Below are 17,475 nucleotides of genomic sequence, written 5' to 3'. Positions count from 1 at the left end.
TCCCTCAGCCACGCTTTCATCATCTCCTCATCCATCCAGCCCTTTCATTTGCTTTAAAATCATATGTCATCAGAGCGCTGCGTCTGTCTCGCTGTCAGCTCCCAGATCAGCTTCTCTGATTCGTTGATGCGGCGCTTCCAGCAGCAAAACTTCAATTTTTTCCATCTCGAGCAGCAGCAGCGCGTTGGCGGTGCGCTCCCGACTCGCTCAAAACGTGCTGCGGGACCTTTTGCTGCGTCTATACGCTCGTCAACCGTTGACTTTGCATGTAAACTCGCTGCTTCTGCTGCACCTGCTGCGTTCCGTTCACAGCGAGCACAGCATTAATTTGTTTCACCATGTTTTTCACATCAGCTGTGAGAGGGGCACGCATGGAGTCAGATTAACAGCGATGGTGTGGTGATGAGTGGAAAAAAAAACACCTGGTCTCCTTACATTCAGCCACTCTTTTATCATCTCCTCAATGAGGTGGTCTCAAAAGTCGCAGTTGCAACACACATAGGGCGCACCGCACCAAAGGGCGCACCGCACATTTTGAGGGGAAAAAAAGACGTTTATGTGCGCCTTATAGTCGTGAAAATACGGGTAAGTAAAAAGCCCTAAGAAATATTAACTACCATACTACTTAATGTTCTAGATACTATAAACAAACATTTTGTTTTTTGCTTTTACAACTGAATTGACAGAAGAAAATATAATCTAATGTACTTTGACAACCAATTTGAAATAGAGTAAAAAAAAATAAACAAAATGTTTTGCTAACAATATAACATTGAAAGCTACAGTTTGTCTTTTCTTAAACTGCTGAAAATAAGCACTCTGAAATACTTAATACTTATATTACTTAATATGTAGTGCGATCAATAGAATATATCAGACCAAAAAACACAAACAGGTAATTTTAAGCTCAGCAAAGGATTTAACTTCCTTCATTCCAAACAAGCCTTTGTTCTGAAGAGGCTTCTGAGAAAAACAACTACAAACTTGTTAAGTTCAGCATTTGATTCTCTAAAACATATTCCTTTTTAAAAAGCCTTTTTTTTTTTTTTATGAAAACACATATAAATCTTACAACTTGTGAGGTTTAATTTTGCCACCACCAGCAGTCTTGTTATCTTTCTGACATACTGTCAACATCGAAAACCACGTTTTACGTAATCATCCATCAAACCCTCCCTGCTGCATTATCTCTACTAAACATCATGCATCATCCCTTGCTGGTAGAATTAGATAGCATTACTGCCCACACAGCCCCTCTCACACAGAAGCACACATGCACAGATCAAATCGATGGCTACCTTCCTCCACATCAGGAAGTGCTGCGCAGTAGGTGGCCAGAGGAGGAGGCTGCCCACTCACAGGATATTCAATTGCAAGCATGTATGAATTCATCCTCTCTCTTCATCTCACTCATGTTCGCTCGGGATCAACCACATTTATACATGCACCTTTGGGCAATCAGGACTTTAGCATTCACACCCACTCATGCAGACCCAACACAGAAACAAAAACACAATAAGAGATTCTCTCTATCACATCTCAAGATTGGTGCTCAGTTTAGGAAGAAGTTGGTTTGGTGAATGAACTTTGATGCTGAAAATCGTTCATGATGTACTTGTTGACCTCAAAGGATGGACTAGATTGAATTAATCAAAACATTTCAAACATATAGGTGTGCAATAAGATGAACAACGCCAACGTTAAAGAAATCTATAGTGATCTACCCTCAGGTCCTATTTTATTTATATCATGATCAGCTTAGGATTTTATGCTGCTGTTTGGCTTATAGAGATGCATTTTCCACTAGCATAAGCTTTTGAATAAACATAAATCTAATGTAATCACTTAATTTTTTACAGATATCTGCAGAATAGGTAAGAACTCCTGCTATCCAGGAATAAGAATTTAACTGAACATGTTTTCTCTGTCAAGCTGTCTTTTGGTTACAAATTAGAAAATCAATTACATGTGAATGTGAGTAGGAGGAATGAAGAAGGAGACAATTATAAAATCTATAATGAACAGTTTTGGGATACAACAACCTATTTTCTCCTATGAAACTTTGCTTCTCTCTAGAAGCTTGAATTTTAGCAACATTCTTTTACGAGACTGTGAGAAAAGGGCAAACTCTCTCCAACATATCATCAAACTGTGCATTAGGGAATGTGGAAATGTGACATTTAGAAGCATTGTTATGGGGGACACAGATATTGGGGACTTAGTGCACATATTCATCTGAATACACAACAGTAATATGGTTTATATGGTTTCCTAAACAAGGATGTAAAGATATATACAATATATACAGCTTGATTATTTACTGAACATTTTGACCTATTTGCATTAGTTTAAAAAAAGTCTTATTTTCATGGAATAACAAAAGAGAATATATAATTTCTATTACTCATAGCCCTTAAGATTAAAAGGTTAAAAAATTTTTATTCCAATAGTGATTATGTTTATGGCACAAAACTAGCCTGAAATATCTAAAAAACTAAGAAAATGTAATATTTGTGGAGTTTGGTATCTTTGAGGCCAGAAGACGTCCATTCCATCACCCAACTTGTTAGCCCTTAGTCACAGATTCTTTATAAGGTTCAGGTTAGATCATGCTGGTAAAATTCAAAGATTTATTTAAGCTTCCAATCTTTCAGGGATGTGAATAATGTTTTCCTTTTTTTTAATAAAACACAATCGAGAAATTATTGTTACTATAATTGTGTGTTTTGATTTTTCTTTGAAGTTGTGAAATTAAAATAAGTTCTACAAAAATATGAGGGATTATAATTGGAATCCTTGACTACATTAATAGCATGTCTTGAAATTATTCTGTATAGCTAAAACCTAACTAAGACGTTTCTAATCTTGAGTGTTTAGGCAATGTTTCATAGTTTACTGTCTGCATTACAGTCTGTTTATTAAGTATGTGAAGAATTAGGAATTACTTCTGCTTAATAGGAGGCAGAATTCATCATAGAATTTAACTAAATCAATTCTCTCTGTCAAGCTTTCTTTTCTGTAGATGTGTTTAAAAGTACATTAAGCATCAAACTGATGAATGAATTACATTCTTAAAACATTGGGTTTTCAGTAGAAATGCCGCAAAAAGAAAACCGGCTTCTTTAGGAATTAGCATAAAAGAAGTTTTGTGTGACCAGTCATTAAAATCTTTAATCATTACGTTAAATCAGTGCAAATACCTAGTACTGACAGTTTATGGATGGATGGATGGATGGATGGATGGATGGATGGATGGATGGATGGATGGATGGATGGATGGATGGATTCTAAGTGTTCACATTTTTTGCACATTTTCACCATGAGCGTGTTCACTTCATAATTGAGGCTGAATAGATTAAATTTCTAGATGTGTTTAAGAGAAGCTGAGAAACATCAGTGCTGCAGCTTTTCCCAGAGGGAACCTAATTGCTATATTTGCAGTTTAGCTGGATGAAGATTAAACATAATTTAGCTAAAATGGAACAGAAACAGTTTGTGTTAAAGTTAAATACTTGCTTGTGCAAAATCTTATCTTAAGTTACTTTAATGCTATTTCCTGATGACATCAGTATATATATTGGAGAGCTGCAACTAATGATTATTTTGCTACACAATGTCTTGATTCTTTTTTCAATTAAATTAGATAGAAAGAGATGCCTTAAAGAAAATTTTATACAGAATTTAAACCAGGTGAAGCTAAAATTATTCCACTTGAGGAGTTCTGGATTGAACATATTCTCAGACTTTAAAAAAAAAAAATCTTAAATGCAAATGGTTTATATAATTATTAAAAGTTAGTCTGTGTGCTCCAGTTAAGGATTAATTGATTACTGATAATGGATTGCCATAATGTTATTTTGGTATTGATTTGTTCTTTTCTATTATTTGGCATTTTTAGAATACCAGAATTTACCAGAAAAGGTATTGTTTTTCATTTAACTGATTTATCATTAAATACTAAATGAAATTTTACTTTACCAATCTACAAAACATGTTTTTACAAGTGCTTTGATTGGATGATTACTTTTAACTTTTTCATTCATAAAAATATATTGCAGTAGTTTTACTCTTAAGTACACCTTTGGCTACTCTACCCACCTCTGAAAATGGCTGAGGCACATTTTGCTCTATAGTGAGAATGGAAGACATCTAGAGGATTTTTTTATCTTTAAAATCTTTTATGATGTATGACATGGGAAACATGCACATTAATGTGGGCTTTCATATTGATGAATTGCACTCTTAGTATGTGGTACAAGAAATGCTGAATGTCTTTTAGAGAACCATGTTGGATTTTAGAAACAAAAACAAATGACAGATTGTACCATTTAAACACAACTGACTATGTTAGGCTGGTCTCTGTCAGCCATCACAACAGTATTCGTAGTTCCACAAAACAAACAAATGAAAACACAAGCTACCAAGAAGATATAATGTAATTTTCATCATAGATCCTAAACTCTTAATTATCAAGGTAAAAACGGTTTGCTTTTCATGTTTCCAGACAACTTTTTTTCTTAACCAGTTATGAAACCCCCATTATCTGTCTTTGATTGATGTTCAGATACATCCAAGCATCTACATCTAAAGCAGAATTTTATTCTAATAATCTTGACTTTTTAATATTATTTGAAAAAAACAAGTTTCACATTTAAGCAATTTCATTTCTGACCAATCTCTTAAAATTTTATCTAAAAATATATTTTTATACAAAACAAAAGCTTGTGCTAATGTTGAAAAATCCCAATCTCACCAAAAATGTAACTGCACAAGTAAATGGAAGAAAATAAAACTTCAATGATGAGATATCCTGGTGGCTCAGATGTCTCAGTTTTCGCTTAGGAGGGGTAACTGCACTACAAACAAGCCTTTATAATCTGTGTATGTCAAACTTCACAGACCAAATAATGTCTTAAATAAACTGAAATTTGAATCAAGGTCATTACATTAAAAAAATAGACATGTCATCCTGCCCTTAGAGAATTTAACTGATAAAAAAAAAGCCTTTCAGACATTCTTACCTGGACTGTATAATTGGGAAGCCTAAAAATATTCAGTTGGGTAGTTTTTTTAAACTTGAAAATTTCTATTCTTTAAATGTTTTTACCTGAATTGCCTTTCTATCATTAGTTCCTTTCATACAAGTTTTTTCTTTTCCAGGCTCCTGTACACCTTAAACTTTACATTTTTGATCGTCTCATATTATGTAGTCTTGTGTGTAAGTCCACAATCTGTGAGACAATTGAGGCACTTCTTATCTTTTCTTTCCTCAGGCCCAGTTCCTGGGGTAAAAGACCAAGCCTCAAAGCGAGCAAGCAAGCTAGCCATCCAATCCATCTGTGCAAACTGGGTCCTATTTCATGCAGTCTATGCACAAGTTCAAAAGCCATAAAAGAATAATGAGGTTCCGTTATCTCTTATCACATTAAGCAGGTTGTGGTGATAAGTCAGTAAGATTTTCAAATGAACACACGATGAAAGACAAAAAAGATGTCTATAAGTTTCAAGTTATTCACTCATTTCTGTGCTTTAATCCCTAAAATTCTGAGATGTGTAAATTTTACTATTGTCTGGTTGGATAATCTGCTGCATTTGAATTATAATTTAGCTAAATGTTCCATTATTGGAAAAAAAAAAAAAGGAAAAAAAGATGTCTGTCTGCAGGTGCTGCAGAGGATGAGGGATTTTTCAGGTTGAACAGATAGAGATTAAATATTAGCCTTTCTAAACTCCTATAGACGAGACACTTTCTTATTCTTCTTCTGTTGTTTTTTTTTTGGTGGATGGCAACCAACTTAACGTTTATTTAACACCACCTACCAGACTGGAGTGTGGCTATCAATGATGTCAGAGGGAAGTTATTAATTCATACCTCAATGGTATGAACAAAACTGCATATTATCTATGAATCAATATCTATACAAACGTACATATAAATTAATATGTGTGAATATTCACATGCATATACACACTTATACTCTTTATTTATATACGATTAAATAATCCAGTGTTTTTTAACAATCTAATTAACTGATTTCTAGCAGAATTAGATGTATTTCCTAGAAGGTTTATCATTGAAAATCCAATTTTTTCTAACTTTAAATGATGACCTTTCTGTGAATACACATTCCATTAATATATGTTCCACTTTTTCTATCTGATTACAGTGATTACAAGTCCCTGTGTCATGTTTCCCTATTCTGAAAAGAGAACTATTAAGTCCAGTATGACCAATTCTAAGTCGAGATATTATTACCTTTTCTTTCAGTCTTCCTTTTGAATAACTCTTACCCCCCACAGTCTTCTGAATGTTATATAGATCTCCAGCAGTGTCATGATTATCGCATTGTTCCTGCCAAATCTTACAGATTTTATTTTGAATTATAGATTTACCCTCACTTTTGCTTAAAGGAATACTTAGATTAGACACTTTCCAAGCATGCTGCAGGTTTAACTGCTGTAATGGGCCGTTAACTCCTGCCACTGATTGCTGCAGGTGTGATTTCTGTCCCACCACTGAAAGAGAACGTGCTGTATGTTTCTCCCAAATGTAGTCCAATCTTTGGTCACTTTTTTGCTTTTTTCCCCCACCTCTGAATCTTGTACTTAAATAAGAAGCAATGTATTTAACACCTAACCTCTCCAACCTGTCGGATTCAGACCATCTGCAGGACCTAACCCACCGCTCCGCCAAAGTAAGCGTCATTATCGTGCTGGGAGTGATGATCACTTTGGGAAATATTGCAGTTCTCCTGGTCATCACTTCCTCTGTGGCTGGCTGGTCCAGAAACTCCAGGTACTTCCTCCTGTCTCTCACCGCAGCGGACTCTGCCTTCGGTTTGCTCATCATGCCACTGAACCTGTCGGTGAGTCTGCTGAAGGACTACAGTGAGGGCCCGGACACTCTCTGTCATGTGGTTGCTTTCTGCAACGCCACGGTCTACTCCACCTGCATGTACACGCTGGCCACCATCAGCCTAGAGAGATACATCGCAGTGTTTTACCCGCTGCAGTACTCCACTCTCATGACCAGAAAGCGGACTCTGTCCCTGATCGCCTTCGCTTGGTGTTTCCCCCTCTTCTTGCTGTCTCCTATCACCTTCCCAAACGGCATCATCGAGGTTCACTTTTCCAACGCATCGCTGGTCTGCAACCCGTCTTACTCTACGAACGTTGCCTACACTTTGAGCTTGACCTGTTTAATATTTTTCCCCTGCTCTATTGTTATGACGTATGCAAACTTGAGAGTTTGGTGCGCAGCCAAGAGACAGAGGCTGAAACTGCGCAAATACGGCTGTGCGCTGCGCAGTAGGCACAATGTTGCTGCAAGAGTGCTTGTCCCAGTCATGGCAGTGTACTACACCTGTTGGACACCCTGCATGGCGGTTATGATCTACAATGGTAAGCAGAGCATTACAGCCAATCAGCATTAAGGAAGTATTATAAAAGTAATTGTTTTTTTTAACCAACAGTTCCATTTAATTAAGACTTTTAGACATTTAATTAACCCAAATCTGTTTAGACTCTCTATAAACCACAAACGCTTGGCAAAGTTCAGTTTTTGAAATAATCAGATCTTTTTGTTTTTCTGGAGACTAGATTCCTTATTATAATACCTCATGATATATTACAATATTCAGTTCAATTCAGCTTATTTATATAGCGCCAATTCAAAACACGTCATCTCAAGGCGCTTTACAGGTCACCAGATCATACAGTCAAACTGATTCAAAGTTTTCTATCTAAGGAAAAAGTTGATTGCATCGACTCATTGACTGGAATGAGATCCCTCACACTAAGCATGCTTGTAACGACAGTGGAGAGGTAACAACTCCCTTTTAACAGGAAGAAACCTCCAGCAGAACCAGGCTTAGATTAATACTGCAAAGTTAATTTAGTTATGTATGAAGTGAAGCATTTAGAGTTTGAGTGTAGTGCGATATAATGTCTACTTTCCTGAAAATTGGATAAAATTCCATAGGTGCAAAATTTATATTTACTATACTACAGGACTTTTATGCAAGCCAGTTGGACAGGTTATTATTATAAAAATATTAATGGTAATTCATAATAATAATACTAATTTAACTTGATTGATGTCCCTTTGGAGAAATGTACCTCTGCATTTAACCCATTCTATTGGGGAGCAGTGGGCTGCCATTGTTTGGCGTCCAGGGAGCAGTGTGGGGTTAAGGGTCTTGCTCTTGAACCCAGAGTGGAGGCAGTGGGATCAAACCGGGTACTTGCAACCTTCTCAGAGCACAAGCGCACTGCTCTAACCACTAGACCAACCCTCGCCCCAGTTAAGCCAGGTACTGGCACTTTTAGCTGGTAATCTTTGAGTTAGGAGGTGTAAAGTGCTGCAGGAAAATAAAATTGGCATCTCCGTAATTTACTATGTTGTGGCTCTTTGCTAAGTAATGCAGCACTTGATTCTAATTAATTAGTAATTTTTTTAAAGAGAACCTTCCCAGGTAATATAGAGCATATACTCCCTGGGCATCAGCCCATATCAAGGATACATCTGGTGGGCGACTCTAAATTTTAGACACATTTCACAGCTTGAGAATCCTCTCTTAATTTCTTGAATGGACTGTATTTTAAAATCCTCTCAAGATTGCAGTGATGACGTTTGCTCTTGCAGCCCTCTTTTTTTATTTTTATTTTACAACACTTTTACATTCTGCTCAACTTTCCACGGTTGTGAATTACTCTTCTTTAAATAATAATAATAATAAATATATAAAAGCACCAAAGGGTGATATTTTAATTCCGAGGACCTGAACTTTGAGTTATTAGCTGCAAACAAAGTCTACAGAAATGAACTAGAATATATAATGATATTTTATGTTTTTAATTTAACTAAAGAAATAACTTTATTGATTGTATTCTAATTGAACTGTTTCTGCATGTTGGTCATGAGACAGACTTATACAGGACATACAGTTATTGCTGTATGTCCCAGTGATGACTTAAGACATGCATAGCACTTAGAATCAAATATAATGATACTATATAGTCTTCACATGTTGCTTGATGTCTGTGCAAATTATACCAGCTTCATATGTGAAAATATTTTAAGCTTTGCTGTTTCGAAGAGAGCAAGACATCTGTCTTTCAAAATGAAACATCTTGTCGTCATCTCCCCCTTCAAGTTTGTCAGTTTGTGCCAAGTTTGTGGGCAGAATAGCTGTCAAGAGTTATTTATATAAGCATGGCCATGAATGTACTTTAAAGTGCGGCTATGACTCAGGCTTTTTTTTTTTTTTTTTTTACTTTTTCCAATTCATCCCAATTATTTGCTGTCTTGGAGTAATCTGTGTGAAAGTGAAGTTGTGCCTGAATATTTTTAGAAGAGAAGACCTATTTTCCCTTTTTTATCGAATTTGGGCTTTAATCTATCAGATACAGATGAAAATCCCTGCAAAGTGAAGCTGAGAGTCTTAATTTAAACTGCAAGTGTGCACTCTTCTAAATGCTTACAAGCCTCACAGTAAAGCACTTTACTTGGTTCCACTAAGCCTCAGCTACTTGGTCATGACCTAAATTACTGTAAAGTGAAAAATGATTTAGAGTCGGTGCAAATATCAGGAACAGATGAGACGTGTTATGTGTTTAAAATAAAGATGATATAAATCTTAGATGTAAACAAACATTTGGGGGGAAAAATCTTGTTAGCTGTATGCCAGATTTTTTTAAATATGTTTATTTGAGCTATTGCCCTTTGTGTATCTTATAATGTCTGTGGTATTTGATCTGAAGGTTGATGGATGTATTTCACTAGGAATCCAATTTATTTGTGATAGACGTCTCTTGTGGAATAATAAATCCCCTCCCCCCCTCTTTTTTTTTTTTTAAACATCTCATTTCTGCTACCTTATTTGATTGGTTTTATTGAGACTGTTTAGAATAAAATTCATGTCTATCAGACACAACATGTAATAAAACCTTGCTGACAACTCGTAGCCGTAATGATTTATGTTTCTGCAAGTAAAAATTCTGCCAGAACTACAGGTTGATTCTAGGTGTTAGAGCGTCCTCTCATAGCAACCAGCATATTCAGTGTTTAACTGCTCCATATATTAAATGTATACATTATATTTTACTAAAATTACATTTACAGTAGAACATAAAACAAAGCAGGACTTTAAAGATGGTCATCTAAATTTCAGAACTTTAATCGGGTTGCGGCTGGATTTTCTTTTTCTTTAGAACAGGTTTTTCAGATGGCTTTTCCTCTTTATGTGTGCAGTTAAAAACTCTGTTTACATTATACCCAGGCACACTGTTTAGTGTTGCCAGTGCCAGGATAGAAGGTGCTGATTGAAAAAAAAAATGGTATAAAGAAAACTGAACATCCTACAGGAAACAAAGAAAAGGTTTTGCTCTCAGGATGTTTTATTTTATAAAATAATAAAAAAGTACCTTAACACAATGATATATATTTCAAAATGTTAAATGATTAAGTATAGCTTTGTACAGTCGTTTTAATCAAAAGTAATCATTCTTTGGAAACTGAGCACCTGTGTTATTTCTGTCATCAGTCTAATAACTTATTTTCCATATTTTCCACAGCAGTCTCTGGGAGCAGTGTACCAGAGTGGGTCGAGTTTGTTGTGGTGTGGCTCCCAACCTCCAATGGTTTCCTCAACTGCATCTTCTACTTCTGGATAAACAAAAACTTTCGAAGGAAGTTCCACCTCATCCTGCGGAGGCTGGCTCTGTCCCTCTGTCCTGAGCTGGCTGAGACATTGGGGTGGAGCACCACTTCATCAGCACAGTTCGTCTCAGGCATTTTAGACAATAACAACCTGGTCCATGAGCGCTCCTCAAGTGTGTCCTCAACCTGCACCTTGCTGAGCTTGGCTTAGGACCGTTTAACCCAGAAACGGCATGTGAAGCAAATGACATGGTCAGTGACCTGTGTACTTTTAAAACCATTGCCCAGTTATTGGTGTTTTAACAAACTAAATCATGGGTAGAGTCAATTGCAGTGCAAATAGTTTCAATTCTAAAAGACTCTGGTGAGATCTGAGTAAAATATGTGCAGTCGGCATCAGTATGATTTATTTTTTTTTTATATATATATTATTTCCAACTCAGAACAGCGTTACGCTGATTGATAAACGGAGCTAGGTTTAGTTATTTTACTCAACGATGCACCATTGCCATGATTTGATTTTCAATCTGAGATGGTCTCTTAAATCACCATTTTAGTTCTTTTATAGCTACACATCAGCTTTGCCTGTGATACTGATATGCCTGTGATTATTCTACATACACCTTGTTTTAATGCGTCAAGCAGTAACATCACATCACATTTCATCCCTTCCAGATTTGTCATTTAGCTCATCAGAGGGAAGTGATATTTAGGCTTCTTCTCATGTGAGATTTTCTGTGAACGCTGCAAACTGATTTCAAACACTTTGAACTACTGAGGCGATCAACCTTTGTTCATTTTAAACTATTTGGCATATAGCAGCTGAGAGAAGTTAACCTTTAAGTCACAGTATTTCAGTGCTTGCAAGAAGAAAAGTAATTAAGCACCTGGACTGCTGGAAGGTCACCATAGTCATGCCAGGAAGAGACAACTTGTGTTTGGAAGATCTTGACTCAAAATCTAAAAATAGTCACTTAGATGGAGGAGCTACACCTCAGTATGTTTGTATTCAATGTCAAAATAAACATTCTTGTTTATAATAAGGTTTATTCATGGTTTCATACAGTTATTTTTAAACTGCTGCTTGGTACGACATGATTCAGGGAAAAAACAAAACAGATGACTGATTTAACTTGTATGTATGTTTCTAGAATTAATTGTACACTTGTTATATATGAAGACAAATTGATTTATAGATATTTAAAATAAAGTATGATACATTTGACTTGTTTGTTTGAATTCCCTATATGTGGTAATATGTAATGAGTGTTTTGCGCTGACTATAAACAATAATTTTGGGTTTGTTCCATTGCAGAAATATCTCAGGACAAGTTGTTTTCCATCAACAGCATTTGGCATACGTTGTTTAATAAAGCCTAAGGTTTAGACAAAATAAGATGAAATGAGTTTAGCTGACTTCAAAAGTCTCCTTTATATATAAGCATCTGTTTTTAATTTGATTGATTCTATATTGTTCGCCATGTGTTATGTGATTCGAAGTTTATCAAATTTAAAGCATATTAGCACAAGCAAAACATTGTGCGTCTTGCTTTGTACAGTTTCTATTTTAAGTTTTAGTGTAAACTAGAGCCTAGGTTCTTTCTGTGACTTTCCTGCAACTCTTAGATGCATCACCTCTCCATAACAATGGACTCAAATGAATGACGGGTTACCAAGTCAGTCCAGAGGTGAATCACTGATTAGGGGATTCATCGATTTCATTTACATGAGTGGGAGCAGTGAAGAGCCCAAAAGTTGCAGAGCAAAAAGCTCTCAAGCGTTCGACTTTATGTTAGAAACATAATGCATGTTACAATCTTCTGGCTCCACTTTTGTTTTCTCCAATGCGACCATTTCTTTCCATGTAAAAATTTAGAATATTTCTGACACAACCATAATAAAATTTTATGTTTATACCCCGCTCGTCAGACTGAAAGATCCCCTTGTTATGCAGAATTCATTAACAGGAAACCCCATAGCGGTACAATGTTTTGCTTAAATCATGTTTTTTACTTTCTGTTAAGGCTTTTTTTTTCCCACATTCTTTTAGCTGCATGTAATTTTTTATTTTCTTGGCCAAGCCATCCTTGTTAAAAAGATTCCACATCTCAATGGACTTCTTTCCTGGTAAAATAAAGGTTAAATTGAATAGATAACTGACAGACTATTGTTTTGGTTCTTCAATCAGCTATGGAACTGTTTTTAAGCTCCTCCATCATATTTACTGATAAATGAAATATGTTGGACTGCTGCTTTGAAAGCATATTTTGTAGTTAATATCCTCGGTCAGACAATCATTTATCCTGCACCATTGAGAAGATATCAACTTACAACTCTGGTACTTTAGATGTGTTGAAGTGCAGAAGGGCGATCTAAACAGCTCAATGACCTACTACCATCAAACTTCAGAGAGCTCCACTTAAGCTGCATCCAAGACCAGAGCTCTGGCATCGTTGAAGAGCCTTTCCACCAACACACTCCCTGTTCATCCTCAAAGTTTATGAAGAAAAATCTAACCCTGAGAGAACACTATATTGCTGCTTCATGCGAGCTGAGCATTAAAACAGGAAACAAATACAACTCTAGTTTGTTATAATCAGTACTTTTTGTGTCATAACATTTTGAATAATGATGAATAATACCAAAATGAGTTATGCTAATTTACACCTACCAGAGGCATGTTAGATAACAGGTTGAGCTGCAAGTATTGAGTGAAAGAAAATCTCCCAAATAATCTGAAAAATAAAATATGCTGCTATACATTGTTTTGACCTTTATCTAATGAGGTGAAACTGCAAGTGTTATTTGCAGCAAATGAGGATTGAAATGATTTTTATCCAAAAATTGAATACTATTATCAGTTATAAAAGGTCAATATAAAAATAGTACTGTTGCCTGGCCAAATAATATCTCTTAACTTTTCATTTTACCTGCTGCATCCACACACCATATTTTGGTGGGGGGATTTATTTGGTCGATCAATGTAAAGTAGTGTCTTACCGTGAAGTAGAAATAAATTGATCTATAGATTTCAAAATACAAAACAGGGTTAAGTGCAGTATTGCTTTTCAATCACACTGGATGCAGGTGTCTTAGATGATAGATAAAGAGTGATCTATCAGCCCTTTAAAGCTTGGAATATTATTTTACAATAAACATTTTCTTCCCACAGTTTCCTCTGTAAGCTGTCTTGTTTGTTCCTTTCCCCACATGAAACAGATGGTTAACCAGAGTTCTGAAGGCATTTGGTTGCACTAGATTTACCTTTAGGGGTGTCAGAGTAAGGTAACCTGATTACAGATTTTTAAAACTTTCATTATTTCATTCCAACAGTTTGGACTACCTTTTAGTAGAATACCTCATAAAATGCTTAGGTTTCTAGCTGCTATGTAAATAAATTGCAATGGGCTGTTAATCCTTTTTTTCCTGTGCATACATTTTAAACAATTTATAATCATTAATAGATAATAATCCTTTATTGCAGCAGACTTATTAAAAAAGATTAAGCTAAACAGCAGTATTTGAGTGCTTTTACTGGTCTATATCCATTAGAGGTCTATTTTTTTGTAGATCTTTAGTGTAATTGGAACAAAATAGAAAAAGAAGTCTTACAAAAGGGAGTCACAAAAAACTGCAGGCTCCACACAGCGGACCCAAAATATTACACTTTTGCTTTCTGATAAAATAGTGTCCTTAGTTTTTTTTTTTTAAGAACACCAACAGAAGGATTTAGTTAGGCTTTATAAAAAAAATAATTAGAAAAATATATCTTATACTTTTACTTCTTCTTCTTTAACTATAGATAGATTCATTAATCTTGCTGCATCCCAAAGTGGTATTTTCTAGCTGCCCTGTGTTTGTTGCCAAGCAGGTCTCTCAGGAAGACGGTGAAGTGTTGTCCATTAACACCCTCAGTTCTCCTCAAGGACTGCTTCTAATAGATGTGACAGGAGACTCAGTCATGGAGAGTAATGTTTATCTAATGTTTGTACAGATGCAACATGCTGTTTCACTGATCTCCTCTGCTCTTGTTAAAATGCCTACTACATCGAGGAAAGCAAACTTATATGCAGCAAAACACTAATGTATGGCTTATGTGCACTTTTCAGATTGTAACAAAAAGGACATTTCTTCCAAATTAAAATTCAGATATCCTGTTTTTCATATAATGGACCTCCAAACAAGTTTAAAACCCCAGCTTTGTTAGTGCATTGTCATTGGAAAATGACTGTAAAGCATTTCATTGTGCTTAGCCTTTATCATGGTCACACCATACCAGTCGCAATTGTGCAAGTCTTTTCAGTCCTTGCTGAATGTTTTTATCACCATGCATGGCTATGATGAGATTTATTGTGTTCACTGAAAACCTGCAGATAAACAAAGAGTGGGTGTGTGAGCTACATTGAACCTTTCTGTACAATGCAGTAGAAGTTCAGTCTTCATCAGCACAGCAACTAGAATATTCTGACACTGAGTTTATACTGCCATCTTGTGTTTATGTTAAAGCAGATAAAATAAACTAACAAAATTTTATTCTAAATTGTTTTTTGTGAATTAAAGAAAGGATATCCAAATAATTCTATCAGAGCTATTTGAAACATTTGTGGTATTTGGGGATACGTGATTTCAGATAATTCATAATGAAAACTGTAGGCACTCGACATATTTTCAATCAAAATCAGAGACCCTCTGTTTAGTTGTAACATGTAATGAAATCAGTCAACTAGACTTTTTGTGTCCCAAAAGAAGGGGGGTAAATCACTGGCTGTACAGTCGTGCAGTCTGTGTATTATGGGCCATAGATACTCTAACCTAAGAGGGCTCTTGCTGAGGTTTCAGATGGAAAGGCTTTTATTTCAATAATGAGCTTTTCCTGCTCTTCTCCACTTACATGTCGGGAAAGTAGCTCAGAAGAGCAGGCAGACCTGTTCCTGATCTAGGTCAAAATACTATTTGCTTTTAGAAGGACTGGGCTATAAAAAAGTTAGATTTTTCAAAAGAAATGAAGGAATTAATGTAATGTTTAGACAAAACTGCAAAATAGTTATTAAATCCTTATATACAAACGTGAAAGAAAACCTGGAATAAATTGTCACTTTTAGAAGGATGACAGTTCATTTTAGTTTTTCAATTTATGTTCGTTTATGACCATTATTCCAAAGAAAATAAGAACCATAAATATGTTAGATTCTTTACAGAATTATCAGCTAAAAAGCTGAAACTTGACTTGATGTTGATGAAAATATGTACAATAGAAGATCGAATATATATATATATAAATAAAAGAATATATAATGATAGAGTCAGCATCTTATTTAAGAGCTATCTAATGATGATCCTTATCTAATGTTTGTTTTTATGACAAATGCCGAAATACTCATTAATAAAAAAAACAGCTTTGGCTGAACAAAGGCCCTTAATTGATTAATTTTATAACTTGCTTTCCTGTTTCGGTTTAAAAGAATGTTGTTGATGTTTAAACATGTTTTAGGATTTCCAGCTAAAGCGACCAGCTTACATTAGGAAATTAACCTGTACAAACCATATTAATGAACCAATTGAACATGTAATGCAACCAACCTGTGGCTTAATCTGTCCTTTGCTACTTTTACTTGGATTAAGCAACTTAATTAGCAAAGTATGCAGTATTGCAAGATTATCTAAAAACTTTGCACAATATTGGATAGAAATCATTAGACTCCAAAACAGTGGTTTCCGGAGAATTAAAGATATAAAGAAAATAAATGGTTTATTAGTATAGTTTGCCATCATAATTTGGTTTAATATACTCAAAGTGAATTATTTTTACTCCTGGCAGATTAAGTTTCAAAATATTTTTTAATGTAACTAATATGTCTACTTGGACATTAAGTAATATGAACATTTTTGAGTGACAGGTATCAAATTTGAATCTGATGGAGCATCGGTTTGAGGAGGCAGCTAAAGACTAGCGAATTGGCAAAGAGGTTTTCCAACTTCAAAGACTTGTAGTTCATCCCCAAAGATAATTAGATATACCCATGGAAATATGCAAAATGTTGGTCAGATATTCCTTGTTTTTTATTGTTGTAATGCCAACATTTTTTAAGTGATTGAGTTAAATTATCGATCTTTAACATGGATATATATATATATACACACATCTAAATAAAAACATGATTTTTGTTCTTATTTTGTACAGCTTTAATGCAGCTTTATCATTTGTCAAGACATTCATATCCTATTATATATCAGGCACTGACTGTATTAATGAAAGAGAAAGATCCAAAGCCTAATTGTATGTTCAGTAACAAAAACTGCTCTGAAAAATGATTATTTCTACTCTTAGACTAAGCTAATAAGTCCACATTTTTACTTGATAGAATCTATTAAGCAAATAAGGGTAAAAAGAAACTAATAATAACAATTGAACATTTGAATAGAATTAATGCTAGGCAATCAGTTAAAAGGGTGAGATCTAGTTTAGAAATGTTTCTCAGTTCAATGAGAAGACAATATTAAATCAAATCTACATGAGTAATCTTTTTGCAGTTTTCTCTGATGACAGTACTTGGTTCCTCGTGATGACTAAGGTGTGTGAATGCACTGTAAAAAGGTCATTTTGCAGCAAATTCAAAATCTCTTTCAAGCTAATAAACTATTTGACTAGCAAACATAAAATTTGGACAAACACACAAATACATGTAAAGAAAAAAAATGCTGCAAATGAGAATGCTGCACTAACAGCAGGCAGCAAAGTGAAAATATGTAAACAGAAATCACGCAGCACAAACACACGCAACGTAAAAATGCTGCAAGTAGCAAAAACAACTGCA

At 35.1% G+C, this 17,475-nt stretch overlaps 1 protein-coding gene across 1 annotated transcript; it reads left to right on the top strand.

Moving 5' to 3' along the window:
* The first annotated feature begins 6,605 nt into the window (after positions 1-6,605).
* Positions 6,606-11,343, top strand: zgc:162592 (uncharacterized protein LOC561993 homolog). Its single transcript, XM_038298678.1, has 2 exons — positions 6,606-7,401; positions 10,576-11,343. The coding sequence occupies exons 1-2, from the start codon at positions 6,621-6,623 to the stop codon at positions 10,869-10,871; spliced, it is 1,077 nt and encodes a 358-aa protein (XP_038154606.1). The 5' UTR covers positions 6,606-6,620; the 3' UTR covers positions 10,872-11,343.
* The last annotated feature ends 6,132 nt before the right edge of the window (positions 11,344-17,475 follow it).

The sequence above is a fragment of the Cyprinodon tularosa genome, unplaced genomic scaffold (genome assembly GCF_016077235.1).
Source record: "Cyprinodon tularosa strain WSP-4 unplaced genomic scaffold, ASM1607723v1 ctg412, whole genome shotgun sequence".
Classification (NCBI taxonomy): Eukaryota; Metazoa; Chordata; class Actinopteri; order Cyprinodontiformes; family Cyprinodontidae; genus Cyprinodon; species Cyprinodon tularosa.
The sequence above is the reverse complement of the archived record's forward strand: the minus strand, read 5'-3'. Positions and strand labels throughout refer to the sequence as shown.

Bases quoted from the DNA above. Each gene is read 5' to 3' on its own strand.
- zgc:162592 (XM_038298678.1), top strand. From the start codon at position 6,621: ATGTATTTAACACCTAACCTCTCCAACCTGTCGGATTCAGACCATCTG. The intron at 7,402-10,575 runs GTAAGCAGAGCA...TATTTTCCACAG, and splicing joins GGCGGTTATGATCTACAATG to CAGTCTCTGGGAGCAGTGTA.